General features: G+C 37.5%; 1 protein-coding gene across 1 annotated transcript in view; it reads right to left on the bottom strand.

Moving 5' to 3' along the window:
• Spopl (speckle type BTB/POZ protein like) overlaps positions 1-17,708 on the bottom strand; it is a 59,729-nt gene that overhangs the window by 3,522 nt on the left and 38,499 nt on the right. The window contains 3 exon segments of the mRNA XM_085835126.1: positions 1,984-2,037; positions 2,127-2,269; positions 4,797-4,919. Coding sequence (XP_085691252.1) covers positions 1,984-2,037; positions 2,127-2,269; positions 4,797-4,919 — 320 coding nt within the window.

Raw genomic sequence — 17,708 nt, 5'->3', positions numbered from 1 at the left:
TGGCCATGGCCGGTCTCTCTCTCTCTTTTACCTTCTCTTTTCCCCCCTGCCTTTCTACAATAAAGCTCTAAAATTATAAACTGTCTCTGTTCATCAAGGCCCGCTGTGCTTGGACCGGACTAAAGACTCTGACCTGTGTGGGAACCTCTTTCCCTCTGCCCTCTTCCCTGGGGCCAAGAGTGTCACCCTGGGGCCCCTATTCTGTTCTCATCTCCTCTGCTATGCTGGAGACTGAGACTCTGGTAGGGGGGCTGCCCCTTGTCTACCTCCCATTGAGTGGGGTCAGTGGTTTCACATAGCCAGATGCCCACCCAGGGCAGAGTGGAAAGCATCCAGCAGTCCTCCGGTGTCCACCTACCCACAGCACAGGAACTCTGGCTGGACATGGGCTCCCTACCCCTTCTTTCCCCTATACCCAAAGCCCAGCATATTTATTCTGTCTCCCTTAAATTATATTGACTATCCCATGCCCTCAATAGTGTATTTTGCGATAAATAGCCCATGGCAGGCTGTAATCTCATATGTCAACTTTTGATAATTTTTCAAAAGCAGAATTTAAGGATTTATAAGAAAAACTAATAAAAGTTTATGAAAATCTCTATCATCTCTTCTTTTTGTTATTGCAAATAATTACAAGAATATTCAACAACAAGAGATGGGGTAAAGTAGAAAATTATTCATTTCTAATACTTTGTATATAAAAATCTATGATTAGCAGGACTTAGCAATTATGCAACCTCTTAGCAATCAACATGCTACTGATTTACAGTATTAAGCAGCTTAGTATATAAGGCAGAGTATTTGGTTGATCTAAATAGTAATAAGTTAGCTATTGAGGTAGAAAAACAGGAAGTCTCTGAGTTTGATGATGGGCCAGAATACAAAGCAAGAATTTAATTCAGGAGCAAGCAAACAAACAAACCCGTAAGTTCTACTGATATGTAATCCTCACTATTTGAGAGGCTAGGGCAGTGTCTTACTCAGGGTTTCTATTCCTGCACAAACATCATGACCAAGAAGCAAGTTGGGGAGGAAAGGGTTTATTTGGCTTACACTTCCATACTGCTGTTCATCACCAAGGAAGTCAGGACTGGAACTCAAACAGGTCAGGAAGCAGGAGCTGATGCAGAGGCCATGGAGGGATGTTCCTTACTGGCTTGCTTGCTCTGGCTTGCTCAGCCTGCTCTCTTATAGAACCCAAGACGACTAGCCCAGAGATGATCCCACCCACAAGGGACCTTTCCCCCTTGATCACTAATTGAGAAAATGCCTTACAGTTGGATCACATGGAGGCATTTCCTCAACTGAAGCTCCTTTCTCTATGGTAACTCCAGCTGTGTCAAGTTGACACAAAACTAGCCAGTACAGGCAGGAAGAGTCAAGTCTGAATCTACCCTAAAAAAACCTAATAAGATCTTGACTCAAAATTAAATTTCGAACAGGGTTAAGACATAGGTAACTCTGTAGTAGAGTCCTTGTATAGCATGTGCAAGACCTCAGGTTCAATCCACAAGCACTATGAAAATCAACAAAAATTTCAAAGACTTCCAAGGCGTGGGGATTTACCCTTCCATGTTCTGAAAACAAGAGGCCAGATTTCTAGCAACCTTTATAATGCCTGTACTCAGCTATATACCATGTGTGTGATGTGCATGTGTACCAGTTCAATAAATTAAGAGCATCCATCCTGCCATGCAGTAGTGACTCATACCTCCAGAGACAGAGGCAGAGGCAGGTGGGTTTTCATGAGTTTGACGACAGCCTGGTCTACAGAGCTAGTTCCTGGAAAACCAAGGATACACAAAGAAACCCTATAATAGAAAACAAACAAACAACACAAAACCATCCATCTCAGTTTGCATGAAAAGCCAAATTTCAAGGAATCTACTGAAAGTAGTAAAATTATTATTTTTAAAATAACTGGCAGTTGACTTCATCGGAAGGCACAACTATTGTTCACGAGCAAACAGATATACATCTTACTTGTTGTTCCAGTTTTTCCCATCCTTACACCCAAGTTGTCGAAGAACACTGCACCTGAATTGAAGATTTAGACAGGGTTAAAGAAAATCCCAGTGAAAACATGTGCAATGTATCATGTCCAATGAAATGCAAGTATAGCTTACCTATTAATAAAGTCTATTGCCTGGGCTTTCAACTGTTCTGCACTGTGCAAATCTGCAAGGACAAGGGTATCAGCAACATTTTCTACTGAGAGGTTACTACACAAAGCTTCTTCACACATGACCTTCAGCCGTTCCAGTGCATACTACCCAAAAGAAAACACAGTTATTAAACATTTATCCCCCTTATTTAATATGTAAGTACATGGAATTTGTAACATAGTAGATAAAGCATAGGAAAATTTGTTTTGAATCAATGTTATTTTAAATCAATATACTGTTGGATTTAGCTTATGAAGAAAATGTAAATGAACGTATTCAGGAGAAATACTAATTTACTTTAGAAACTGTCTTAAGTGAAAATATGGCAAATTTTAAAGTATAATTTATGTAAGACATTTATCCTAGTAATAGCTTATACTAAAGAGTATGTTGTCAGATAAACATTTACCTCAGTTCTTTTCTTCTCAAAACAAAGAACTTATTTGAGAGACAATTTAAGCTATATTTTGTTTAGTAAAAGAAAATAAAGTAATGAGCATATTAAAAAAAGAGATCTTAGTGAAACTGTTCTTAAGTAGGGAAAGCATAACAGCAGTCTGGTAGATTTTGCATAATGGATTTTAAAGATGTTTACAGTCCTTTTTCTTGTGACATCATTTTCAAATTTCTCTTTCTGGGTAGCACCTTTATTTTATCTCATTCTACTGTATGCTGTCTGCAGCCATAGTACCCCTTTTAAAAATCCCCTACTTATTAGATCTTCACTGGTGTGCATATTCACCATTGTGAAAAGTGTCCTAATACCTCAATTTCTAATTTGGTGGAAAGAACCCAAGCTTAACTTTAAGGATGTTGAACCACAGAAAGGCATTCATTCCACTATCAGGAGATAATAGTATAGTTACCAAGCTGCCTTATCTAGCTCCCTGGCTACTAAGTGTGGAAATACCTAACTGTAGAAGTAGTGACTGTCTAGAACCCATTTGGACCTCTTGCTCACATGTGCTGCCAGTTCCCTCCTGTAACCATTCATTTTCTTCTCTACTACTTTACACTTAGTATGTAGCACACTCTATTTCTTCTGCCACTATTCAAACTTGAAGAACGATTTAACCGAAAGCTAAGTAAATACTGTAACTACTAATTTTCTGCAGTTATTAAAGCTGCATTAGTAGGTTTGTTGAGGTTTAATGACAGAAAATAAATAGCACTTATTTAAAATTTTTACCTTGATGATTTAATACAATCATAAACTCATCATCTAAAAGAATGAATATACCCATTGAAATTTATCTTTTACCATTCGATTCCAAGCAGCTTCTGTGCTACTGAGATGTGGTGCTGAGAAATGATCTTGTATCTTACTAAGTTATTTTCACAAATGTAATTACACAGTATGTACTTACCATCTAGTACTGCTATTCAGTGTGAATATTTTCAGGCTCGTGCACATCAGTGATCATAGTTCAGCCCTTCTTACTGCTAAGTATTAGGTCCTTAAATATGAACATCTTTTTCTCATTCCTCTCTATATATTTACATATGTGTGTATATAAATGTATATATGTACACAACTCTGTGTGTGTACCAGAGACCTACTATAACAATTCATTTTATATTCTAATACTTCAAACTTAGCATTTACTACTGAATAACATATATTTACCAGTTGATGAACATTTATATTTATTGCTAGTTCTTAACTATTACAGTTATAAATACTCATATAAATCTTAACTGGAAATAGGTATATGTTTTTAGTGGGTGGTAGAGGGGTTAAAATTCTCAAAGTAAATACAATGGAACACATGGCAAGTTTTTATTTGACTTCAAAAGAAACTTTAATTTCCTAAAGTGGTTGTACCGTTCCATGCTCCTAACAAAAGTGTCTGAGAATCCTAATTCTCCCAGATCTTTGTCAAGTCTTATATATAGACTTGATTTTAGTCATTATAATGGGTGTATAGATATACACCATGATGGTTTTAATCTCTACTTCTTTAATGATACTTGTCATTTGTATTTAATGAACTTCATTAGTATATTTGTTAAGTATTTAAACTTTATCTACTCTTTTTTCCCCCTGAAGACTAAATGTTCTTTACATAGTTAGAATATAAAACTGCTAAGTGTATGTATGATAAATATGTTTTTAGGATTGAGACTGAGAAAATCCAAAACTTTCCTGATATTTTTGCAGTTTCTCTGTGTTGAAAAAGACAGAACATATTTACAATAGAATATAACAAAAGTATTAAATTTTTCTTTTCTATGCTATCATATTAAATCTATAAAGAGAATAATGTAAAGCATATTGTTTTGAAGGAAAATACACAAAGGTTGTGCAGTGTACTGTAAGTTCCAATAACATGTTATATGCAACTATATGTTGCATTTATCTTAGAAATTATTAAGCTTATGCCTTAATCTTCTATGGAAAATTCCAGGCCCCTCATACTTTCCTATTATATTGGTATTTTAGACCATTTTATTTCTATAGTAGTCTACTTTATTCTATTTTATAAAATCTGCAAGTTATCTAACAAATAGTACAACTTAAGTTATATCAAAAATTACTTTTAGTTTTTTATGTATAATAGCTTGCAATAAATAGCAAGTTGGAGGATTTTTGTTTTTTTTATTTTGTCCTTTAAAAACCCCATTACTTACTTTGTCTGCAGCTGCCAACAAGTTGTCAGCCATTTTATCAAGATTCGGTGCTTTTCCTGTGTAAACAAATCTCATCATTTCTTTAAAAACCTCAGGGTCTAAATCATTTATTTCCACTCGATTCTATTATCAAAAAGAATAAAAAAAAATTAGGAACAGGTATGCAAGTGACTCCACATGAATCTTTGATGTTAAGTCTGTTGTAAGTTAATCATCGAAACTATAATATAGGCTATTTTAAGAACAAAAGCATACACTGTCTCAGAGATATGACCAGCCAGAAAGTACATACATAGATAGTGAAACCAGGGTATTACTAAGTGAGAACCTTCCCATTTTTTCATAATTAAAAAAAAGACAAATACTGCAGTTCAAATAAAATACATCTGTGTAAGTTTCTGAACAGTTTCAGAAGATGGTTACTGGCTTTCCCTGAGTACCTAATATAGTATCTAAACCTTATAGCCACAAACTGTATTCACAGTTTTTAAGCAAAAGAACAGTCTACAAATACTTGTAATGAGAGCTCACTAGTTTAGAAGACTTGCTTTTGCAAAATGCCAGGTGATATTATTTTACTGGTCATGCTAGCTATGCTTACTTAAGACATACTCCAATTCAAATAAGACCAGTTGCTCTTATATTTCTATGTCCTCATATCCAATTCTCTTTTAAGGTAAAGGAAGCAGGAAATGTCAACATTTCAGAAACAGTCTTGGGCCATTTTGTGAAGTCAAGATGTTAGGAACATACATGACATAATGTTATGTAAGTTAAAATATAATTTAGTTTAACTTTTTATGTGGTGTCTAAATTTGCTATCAGGCAGCTCTGATAGAGCTAGGAAGAAAGAGCTCAGAAGGACACTCCAGGCAGGCAGCCTGGTGGTTTAGGTAAGAACATAACCCAAGACAAGTCTTGCTATGCTGATGGACTAAACAGGAGGTGGTGCTGATGTGCTGATGAACCAATGGCCAGGTGTGAGGCCTGATAGAGCAAAGCTACCACCTAGTGAACTGATACTAAAATGAGAACTTTGGAAATGGTTCCTAGGATCATACTGCTGTGCTCCAGAGAAAGGTTTCTCTAGCTTATGTTGATATTCATTTACAAGATGTGTGTGGCTCTGGGCTCACGAAATCCCACCTGTTAATCACATAGCCTATGCTCTCAAGGATGCCCTGGACACTCCAGTGTCATCCTCCCAACTTCTTCACCATGGATATGGACTGAGCCTGCAAGCTTCTGAAGCATCCTCACTATACAAGCATTTTATTTCCAGCCAACTGTTCTCCGCTTAGAGATGTTTAACTTTTATTTTAGCATGCTATCATAAGGAACGTTTGTGTGAACAAACCAGGCATATTTGAAACACAAATTTTGTGTGGATACCATAATTGCTGAGCACCTCATAGCCCACTGATAAGTGCTCTTCACACAAGGCATGTGATGAGCCTTCAGATCCCAGCTTATGTCACCCTGTGAAATTTGGGAGTGTATGGGAGACTTTGGACTGCACCTGGCCACCCTCTGAGGTCAGAGAGCCCACTTACACTTCAGATTCCACAACAAGATATGCTTGGAAGTCAGGGAAGACTTCAGACCCTACTCTGGGCTGACATTTCATTGAAGTCATAAAGTAGCAGGTACTTCATTCCCAAACCCAGGGATACCGCTAAGGTGGAGAGCATTTGCCCCTACACCACATTGTTCTGTGAGGTCAAGGAATGAACTGAGACTGGTTCTATAACTGGATTCTTTGCACCTCCCACCTGACTCTGCAACTATGTGTTATTTTTACGATATCCAATATGAACGCAGCAGGATATTCTGATATCGCACTGTTCATACTTTTCTTTTTTCCCCTCCATATTTGTTTTTCGGTTGTCTTAGTCCTCTTTCTCTGACCTCTCCTCAGAAACACGTTTGTCTGATTGACAAACTAACATGACTCCTCCTCCTCGTGCAGATTAAAGTGCTATGTGTTACCTGATTATTATTTTACCTGCAATTACTTTAGTCCTCGATTCTCACTCTGCATTTAAGCATCTCCCCAGCCCTGCATAATTTTATCTTCCACTTCTGTTCTTCTACCTATTTAGCAATCGAATGCTTAGTATTACCGTGACTTTCCCTCGCTCATGCCCACAATAACTAACACATTATTACACAAAGTACTATCAGTGTCCTTTTACTCACCAAAGCACTTAAAGTATTCAAGATGTGATTGTACTTTTTTCAGTGTAATCACTGCTACAGTGAGTGTTGCTGCAGGCAGTAATCAACTCTCAGGGGAGCCATGGAACTAGAGCCCTGTGTCCTTAACATCATTAAATTGATTCTTAAAGAGGAAAATATGAACTCAACTCTATACAACCTAGTCTTTCCTGAACACTGTAAACATGCCAACTGAAAATAAAAGGTAATCTGAATTTAAAACATCTGTAACAGCAAAAAACTCAACCATTTATCTAGCATCAGATGAACAGTGCTGATGCAAAAATCACAGTTAATCCGAGACACTTTATCTGCTACAAAAAATTTACCAATCTCATAGAACATGTATATGTTCAAAAAACACAAACTGCTGAAAGAATTACAGGGAAACACAGTCAATATAAAGGAAGTGCAGATGTACTGGTAAATATCCAATGGAAACATTAATAGAAGAGTACAGAAAGATACATTTCAAGTTCTGAAAGATCAGAGCTGCCAGTCTTAATACATGTGGCAGAACTGAAGTAGACAGATGATAAATGTAGGATAAAGTAATTAATGATCACCAAGCCAGTTCAATAGAATACTGGAAGGGAAGCTCTGGACTGAAGAAAATAAACAAACAAAAAACCAACCAAACCAAAAAGCCCATCCAAGACGCAACAAGTGAAAGTAGAGGGTACTAAAGTAGTTGTTAAAAACATAATGGACAACAAAATTTAAGGAAATGTAGGGAATTATACATACCTTTTAATAATAACTGAATATTAATGTTCTCATTTATTCAAAGTGAACCACATGAGAAGAGCCCTGGATTAGAAAACAGGATCCTCCTTTTTGCTTTTTACATGAAACATAGCTCGCCATCAAAGACAAACATTACCTTATAATGGAAGGACATAAAAATGTATTCCAAGCAAATGGCATTAGAAAACAAACAGGTGTTGCTTGTCTAACTGCTGAGAAAATATACTTCAACCCAGATGTAGTAAGGAGACATAAAGCTCACTTCATACTGATTAGGTAAACAATTCATTAAAAGGATATTACCAAATCCAAACGTAAAACACCTTCAGCACAGAGAGACCCAATTTCATGAGACACTTATATAAATATATAACTAAAGATGTAATCAAAGATTATCAACACCAACATAACAACAGTGGGAGACTTTACCACTCTTACTATAAGACACATGATCCAGATGAATATAGAGACACATGGAATTAAATTACCTCAAAAGATGCAAGAGACATAACAGAAATATGGAACACTACCCCAACTATACACTACAAAATATACATTCAGTAGACCATGGAAATTTACCCTAAATAGACTACAGATGAAATAGAAAGCAAGTCTCAACAGAAGTTAGGGAAACTGAAATAACTGCCTATATCCTATCTTTACCACAGTGGAAGAAAGAAAGAAAGAAATGAACAGCAAAAGTACAGAAAATACAGAGGGAGATGCTTACAGCCATTGGACTGAGCTAGGGGTTCTTGATGGAGGAGCTGGAGAAGGGACTAAAGGAGCTGAAGGGGTTTGCAGCCCTGTATGGGGAGCAACAGTGTCAACTGGCCAGGCCCCCCAGAGGAGTTCCTGGGGACTGGACGACCAAAGAGTACACATGGAGGGACCCATGGCTCCTGCCGCTTATGTGGCAGAAGACGAATGGCCTTGTTGAACATAAGTGAAAGGAGCAGCCCTTGGTCCTGTGGGGGTTCAATGCCCCAGTATAGGGGAATGTCAAGGTGAGAAGGTGGGAGTAGGTGGGTGGGGGAGCACCCTCATAAAGGCAGGGGGACAGGGCATGGGATAGGAGGTTTCCAGAGGGGAGACTTGGAAAGTGGGTAACATTTGAAATGTAAAGAAAGAAAATATTCAATAAAAGAAATAAGAAAAAAAAAAAAGAAAGAAACCTCTGAAAACTTAAAAAAAACAAACAAACCTGAAAACATATAAACTCAGAGAGATTAAATAATACACCTCAAAATAATAAGTCATTGAAGTAATCAAAAAATATAAAAATTCCAGTAAAGAACAAAAACAAAAATGTAATATACCAAAACTTAGGCGATTCGATGAAAGAAGTTCTAAGAAGGAAGTTCATAGTCCTCAAAGCCTACATACAGGGGTCGAGGGTGGGAGAAATATGCAACCTGAAGTCCTATCCTGGTACCTACATGCTGACTCCTGTCTATCCTAGCGAATCCCCCTGAAAGCAAAGATGAACAAATTTAGAAAACTGAAATAATTCTGTGTATCAAATCTGATCAAATGGAATAAAATTTAAAAACTCCATCCAAATGAACCTCTCATAATTATAAGACTCAAGGAGCAAAGAAATCAAAAAAGATCTTTTAAATATACATGGGATTAACTGAAAATCTAAATACAACAAAACCTCTGAGACCCACTGTAAACAGTTTGAAAAGGAAATCTTATACCTCTAAATTCCTACATTAAAAATTTAAAAAGAGTAGAAATAATTAGCTATTTCAGTAAAGTGGCACAATACAAAAAAAAAAAATCAACTTAAAACTCAGAAGCCTTTCTAGATACCAACAACAAATACGCTGAGAAAGATGCTGAACGTGCACCCGTTTACACAGCCTCCAGGAATGACCCATCCAAGCAGGTGAAAAGCTCCTACAATGAAATCCCTAGAGAAACTGAGGAAGACACTGGATGATAGAAAGACCTCCCATGCTCATGGGTTGTTAGAATTCATATTGTGAAAATGACCATTTGACCAAAAGTGATTCACAGATTTAATGTAATCCCTATCAAAATGTCTACATTCTTTACAGAAATGTTTTTAAAAACTACAAAATACACATAAAACCATAAAAGATGTTCTAACAAAAAAGAACACTATTAAAGGGATTATCATTTCAATATACTACAGTGCCATAGTAATAAAAACAACGTAATACTAGCAGAAAAAAAGGATATTTAGACCAATGTGACAAAACTGGTAACCCAAACGTACTTTCACGTAACTATAACCATCTGATATTTAGTAAACATGGCAAAAGCATCACTGGAGTAATGACTGTATCTGTAAGAAATGGTGCTGGGAAAATTGGAGGCTCATATAATGAATGAACTTTAGACCTTACTACCCTTTACAAAAATATAGCTCCAAGTGAGGCAAAGACCTCAATGTGAAATGTTAAAATCTGTGAATCCTAGAAGAAAACAGAAATGGGAATTCATAAAAAGCTTCTTTATACACAGCAAAAGAAACAATCTAGTGATCATCCAGATCTAAAAAGACAAACATCGCATGCTATATCACTTGTCTGTAGTTCCTAGCTACAAACCTTTAGTTCATTAACTGGATTACCCTTATAAAGCTGAGATGTAAAAGGAGACCATGGTGGTTAGGGCTCTATAGAATGAACTAGCAGGATACAAAAACCCATGTACTAGGCATAGGAAACCTCCCTTCCAGTTGCTGGTCAACTCTCAAAACAATGTAGACTATTGTTGTTGTCCTTGGATGTCTCTAAGAATGTGAAGACAAGTCCCTATTGCTGAATTCACCATGCTGCTTTGACAAGGGCTTGGAAGAATTAAGCAGCTTGAAACCTTGGATCCTCCTTCCTGAACACAAGCTTCCTCAGAAATAAAAGGTACTAGATAATATGAAAAGGGGAGGGGGGAAGCTAATGAAAAAACAAGAACAACAACAACAACAAAAAAACCAACCAACAAACCAACCAACCAAATAATCCTATCTAGCTATATAATATATAAAAACCACAGCAATGCACAGCAAGACAAGGTATCTCTATAAGTAAAATGGTGGTACTTACATACTGGGACCTAGGGCCTGCTCAATAAGAAGGAATTCATGCCTCATACTGAAAACTAGCTAAATGCTCATGTCTGGCGAGGTCATGCAACCAAGAAGAGACCCTAATGTTGTCACTTTCCAAAACAATATTTTATACTCACATATAAGTGTACTCTGGTCCCTCATGTGAGGAGCTTCTTTTTGCAGTAAGGAGACTGTTACAAAAAGCCACAACAAATAACAATGCAGAGAACATACTGTGATGTGCCCAGAACCAATCGATGATACCAATCCTTACACCTCCAAAACCATCACAGAAGTAGGGGTTAGAGCAATCATAAAACCTTGAATAGCAGGTAGTAGTCTTCTGGAAGACTCAATCTTCTTTATATGAGAGGGAAGTTCCACCACCAACATTTCAAAGATATGGTTGACTCAAGAACAGAAAACAAAACAAATAAACAAAACAAACAAACAAACAAACAACCTTTAAAATTACCTTAAGGCTTAAGAAGAAAACTAAAAACTATAACTAATACCTCTAAGAAGTCTGGGATATATTCAAAAACCAATGGGATACATAGGATAGAAGGGGCTAAGGTAACTGTAAAAGGAATCGATACTCTATTTACTGAAACAGAAAATTACACCTATAGAACTTAATTTAATCCTGAATATCAGATGCCTTTAGAAACTCAAACAGACATTATCAGAAAAGAATATCTCCTTTACAATTTAGTGAAGAACTTCAGTTCCAAGAGTTCCAATGGCCAAACCTGACCTCCAGAGGCACCAAGCATGCATTTGGTACACAAACTTACATTCAGAGATCAGGTATTCAAGGCCCATACCTAAACATACTAAAAGCAATATACAGCAAACAAGTAACTAACATCAAACTAAAAGGGACAGAAACTTGAAGTAATCCCATTAAATCAGGGGCTAGAAAAGGCTGTCCACTCTCACCCTACCTGTTCAATATATAGTACTCGAAGTATTAGCCACAGCAATTAGACAACAAAAGGAGGTCAAAGGGATACAAATTAGAAAGGAAGAAGTCAAAATATCACTCTTTGCAGGTGATATGATAGAGTACTTAAGTGACCCAAAAAAATTCCACCAGAAAACTCCTAAACCTGATAAAAAACTTAAGCAAAGAAGCTAGATATAAAATTAACTCAAACAAATCAGTGGCCTTCCTCTACTCAAAGGATAAACGGGCTGAAAAAGAAATTAGGGAAAACACACCTTTCACTATAGTCACAAATAATATAAAATATCTTGGTGTGACTCTAAACAAGCAGGTGAAATATCTGTATAACAAGAACTCCAAATCTCTGAAGAAAGAAATTGAAGATCTCAGAAGATGGAAAGATCTCCCATGCTCATGGATTGGCAGGATTAATATAGTAAAAATGGCCATCTTGCCAAAAACAATCTACAGATTCAATGCAATCCCCATCAAAATTCCAACTCAATTCTTCATAGAGCTAGAAAGAGCAATTTCCAAATTCATCTGTAATAACAAAAATCCCAGGGTAGGGAAAACTATTCTCAACAATAAACAATCTTTTGGTGGAATCACCACCCCTGACCTCAAGCTGTACTACAGAGCAATAGTGATAAAAACTGCATGGTATTGGTACAGTGACAGACAGGTAGATCAATGAAATAGAATTGAAGACCCAGAATTGAACCCACATACTTATGGTTACTTGATCTTTTACAAAGGAGCTAAAACCATTGAGTGGAAAAAAGATATCATTTTTAAGAAATGGTGCTGGCTCAACGGTGGGGTGCTTTGGACCTTCTTAGGAGGAGAACAAAATACTCGCAGGAGCAAATATGGACATAAACTGTAGAGAATAGACTGAAGGAAAGGCCATCCATCCAGAGAATGTCCCACCTGAGGATTCATTCCATATATAGTTACCAAACCTAGACACTATAGTGGATGCCAAGAAGTACAAGCTTAAAGGAGCCTGATATGGTTGTCTCCAGAGAGGCCCTGCCAGAGCCTTACTAATACAGCATTGGATGCTTGCAGCCAACCATTGGACTTTGTGCAGGGTCCCCAATAGAGGAGTTAAGAGAAAGGAACAAAGGAGTTGAAGGGGATTGCAACCCCACACAAAGAACAACAATATCAACCAAGCAGTCCCACAAGAGCTCCCAGGGACTAAGTCATCAACAAAGGAGTACACATGATTCCAGCTCTGTATGTTACAGAGGATGGCCTTGTCATGCATCAGTGGGAGGAGAGGTCCTTACTTCTATGAAGGCTGGATAGATGCCCCAGTGTAGGGGAACTGAGGGCAGGAAGGTGTGAGTGGATGAGTGGGTGGAGGAATACCCTCATTGAAGCAGGCGGAGGGATGATAGAATAGGGGACTCTAGTGGTAGGGGGTGGGGAGAGAGGCCGGGAAAAAGGAAAATAGCCAATTTTAAAAAAGAAAGAAAATGTTGTGAAAAAAAAAAAAAGAATGAATTGTCAATCTAACATTAAAAAACAAAAAACAAGACATCATGAGTTTTGCAGGCAAATGAATGAAACTAGAAAATAGTACCATCCTGATTGAGGTACCTCATGCCCAAAAGGACATGAATGGTATATACTCACTAATAAGTGGATATTAGTCAAAAAAGTACAGAATAACTAAGATACAATCCACAGAATTCAAGATGGTTAACAAATGGAAGGGCCCAAGTGAGGATGCTTCAATCCCACTTGAAAGGGAGAAGAAATGCAATCACAGGGGGCAGACGGGAGAAGGGACCTGGATGGGAGAGGGGTCAGAAAGGGGAAAAGGGGAACATGATAAGGTATTGTGGGGTATGGGGGGACAGGAGTGAAGTTCTGAGGGTCAGCAGAATGACTGAAAACAAGCAACCTGGTTAAATGGGAGGTGGGGACCCTCTAGAATGTACCAGAGACCAGGTAAGTGAGAGACTCTCAGTACTCAAAGGGAGGGACCTTGGATGAAATGATCAACAATGGAGAGAAGGAGTAGCAATTCTAATATCTAATAAAATGGACTTCCAACCCAAAGTCATCAAAAAAGACAAGGAGGGGCACTTCATACTCATCAAAGGAAAAATCTCCCAAGAGGAACTCTCAATTCTGAATATCTATGCTCCAAATACAAGGGCAGCCACATTCATTAAAGAAACCTGAGTAAAGCTCAAAGCACACATTGCACCTCACACAATAATAGTGGGAGACTTCAACACACCACTTTCATCAATGGAGAGATCATGGAAACAGAAACTGAACAGGGACACAGTGAAACTAACAGAAGCTATGAAACAAATGGATCTAACAGAAATCTACAGAAAATTTCATCCTAAAACAAAAGGATATACCTTCTTCTCAGCATCTCATGGTACCTTCTCCAAAATTGACCATATAACTGGTCACAAAACAAGCCTCAACAGATACAAACATATTGAAAATGTCCCATGCATCCTATCAGATCACCATGAACTAAGGCTGATTTTCAAAAACAAAATAAATAATAGAAAGCCAACGTTCACTTGGAAACTGAACAAAACTCTTCTCAATGATACCTTGGTCAAGGAAGGAATAAAGAAAGAAATTAAGGACTTTTTAGAGTTTAATGAAAATGAAGCCACAACATATCCAAACTTATTGGACATATTGAAAGCATTTCTAAGAGGAATACTCATAGCTCTGAGTGCCTCCAAAAAGAAACTAGAGAGCACACACACTAGTAGCTTGATAACACACCTAAAAGCTCTAGAACAAAAGGAAGCAAATTCACCCACGAGGAGTAGACTGCAGGAAATAATCAAACTCAGAGGTGAAATCAATCAAGTGGAAACAAGAACTATTCAAAGAATCAACCAAACGAGGAGCTGGTACTTTGAGAAAATCAACAAGATAGATAAACCCTTAGCTAGACTCACTAGAGGGCACAGGGACAGCATCCTAATTAACAAAATCAGAACTGAAAAGGGAGACATAACAACAGATCCTGAAGAAATCCAAAACAACATCAGATCCTTGTACAAAAGGCTACACTCAACAAAACTGGAAAACCTGGATGAAATGGACAAGTTTCTAGACAGATACCAGGTACCAAAGTTAAATCAGGATCAGATTAATGATCTAAACAGTCCTATATCCCCTAAAGAAATAGAAGCAGTCATTAATAGTCTCCCAACCAAAAAAAGCCCAGGACCAGATGGGTTTAGTGCAGAGTTCTATCAGACCTTCAAAGAAGATATAATTCCACAAAATAGAAGCAGAAGGTACTCTACCCAACTCATTGTATGAAGCCACAATTACTGATACCTAAACCACAGAAAGACCCAAAAAAGATAGAGAACTTCAGACCAATTTCCCTTATGAATATCGATGCAAAAATACTCAATAAAATTCTCACTAACGGAATCCAAGAACACATCTAAAACAATCATCCATCCTGACCAAATAGGTTTCATTCCAGGGATGCAGGGATGATTTAATATATGGAAATCCATCAATGTAATTCACTATATAAACAAACTCAATGACAAAAACCACATGATCATCTCGTTAGATGCAGAGAAAGCATTTGACAAAATCCAACACCCATTCATGATAAAAGTCTTGGAAAGATCAGTAATTCAAGGCCCATACCTAAACATAATAAAAGCAATCTACGGCAAACCAGTATCCAACATCAAAGTAAATGGTGAGAAGTTGGAAGCAATCCCACTAAAATCAGGGACTAGACAAGGGTGCTCACTTTCTCCCTACCTATTCAACATTGTACTTGAAGTCCTAGCCAGAGCAATTCAACAACAAAAGGAGATCAAGGGGATACAAATTGGAAAGCAAGAAGTAAAAATATCACTTTTTGCAGATGATATGATAGTATATATAAGTGGCCCTAAAAATTCCATCAGGGAACTCCTAAACCTGATAAACAGCTTCAATGAAGTAGCTGGATATAAATTAACTCAAACAAGTCAATGGCCTTTCTGTACACAAAGAATAAACAGGCTGAGAAAGAAATTAGGGAAACAACACCCTTCTCAATAGTCACAAATAATATAAAATACCTTGGTGTGACTCTAACTGAGGAAGTGAAAGATATGTCTGATAAGGACTTCAAGTCTCTGAAGAAAGAAATTAAAGAAGATCTCAGAAGATGGAAAGATCTCCCATGCACATGGATTGGCAGGATCAACATTGTAAAAATGGCTATCTTGCCAAAAGCAATCTACAGATTCAGTGCAATCCCCATCAAAATTCCAAATCAATCCTTCAACGAATTAGAAAGGGCAATCTGTAAATTCATCTGGAATAACAAAAAACCTAGGATAGCAGAAACTCTTCTCAAGGATAAAAGAACCTCTGGTGAATTCACCATGCCTGACCTAAAGTTGTACTACAGAGCAATTGTGATAAAAACTGCATGGTACTGGTATAGTGACAGATAAGAAGACCAATGGAATAGAATTGAAAACCCAGAAATGAACCCACACACCTATGGTCACTTGACCTTTTACAAGGGAGCTAAAACCATTCAGTGGAAAAAAGTCAGCATTCAACAAATGGTGCTTGCACAACTGGTGGTTATCATGTAGAAGAATTCGAATTGATCCATTCCAATCTCTTTGTACTAAGGCCAAATTTAAGTGGATTAAGGAACTCCACATAAAACCAGAGACACTGAAACTTATAGGGGAGAAAGTAGAGAAAAGCCTCGAAAACTTATAGGGGAGAAAGTAGAGAAAAGCACAGGGGAAAAATTCCTGACCAGAACAGCAATGGCTTGTGCTGTAAGATTGAGAATTGACAAATGAGACCTCATAAAATTGCAAAGCTTCTGCAAGGCAAAAGACACTGTCAATAAGACAAAAAGGCTACTGATAGATAGGGAAATGATCTTTACCTATCCTAAATCAGATAGGGGACTAATATCCAATATATATAAAGAACTCAAGAAGGTGGACTCTAGAAAATCAAATAACCTCATTAAAAAATGGGGCTCAGAGCTAAACAAAGAATTTTCACCTGAGGAATACCAAATGGCAGAGAAGCACCCGAAAAAATGTTCAACATCCTTAATCATCAGGGAAATGCAAATCAAAACAACCCTGAGATTCCACCTCACACCAGTCAGAATGGCTAAGATCAAAAATTCAGGTGTCAACAGATGTTGGCAAGGATATGGAGAAAGATGAAACTCCTCCATTGCTGGTGGAATTGCATGCTTGTACAACCACTCTGGAAATCAGTCTGGTGGTTCCTTAGAAAATTGGACATAGTACTACCAGAGGATCCAGCAATACCTCTCCTGGGCATATATCCAGAAGATGTCCCAACTGGTAAGAAGGACACATGTTCCACTATGTTCATAGCAGCCTTATTTATAATAGCCAGAAGCTGGAAAGAACCCAGATGTCCCTCAACAGAGGAATGGATACAGAAATTGTGGTACATTTACACAATGGGGTACTACTCAGCTATTAAAAAGAATGGATTTATGAAATTCCTAGGCAAATGGATGGTCCTGGAGGGCATCATCCTGAGTGAGGTAACCCAATGACAAAAGAACTCACACAATATGTACTCACTGATAAGTGGATATTAGCTCAGAAACTTAGAATACCCAAGATATAAAATACAATTTGCAAAACACATGAAACTCAAGAAGAACGACAACCAAAGTGTGAACACTTGGCCCCTTCTTAGAATTGGGAACAAAACACCCATGGAAGGAGTTACAGAGACAAAGTTTGGAGCTGAGACGAAAGGATGGACCATCTAGAGACTGCCATATCCGGGGATCCATCCTATAATCAGCTTCCAAATGGTGACACCATTGCATACACTAGCAAGATTTTGCTAAAAGGACCCAGATATAGCTGTCTCTTGT

Source organism: Mus caroli, unplaced genomic scaffold, assembly GCF_978045245.1.
Source record: "Mus caroli unplaced genomic scaffold, Mus_caroli_1 scaffold_2, whole genome shotgun sequence".
Lineage (NCBI taxonomy): Eukaryota > Metazoa > Chordata > Mammalia > Rodentia > Muridae > Mus > Mus caroli.
This window is presented reverse-complemented; position numbering and strand designations above follow the sequence as displayed.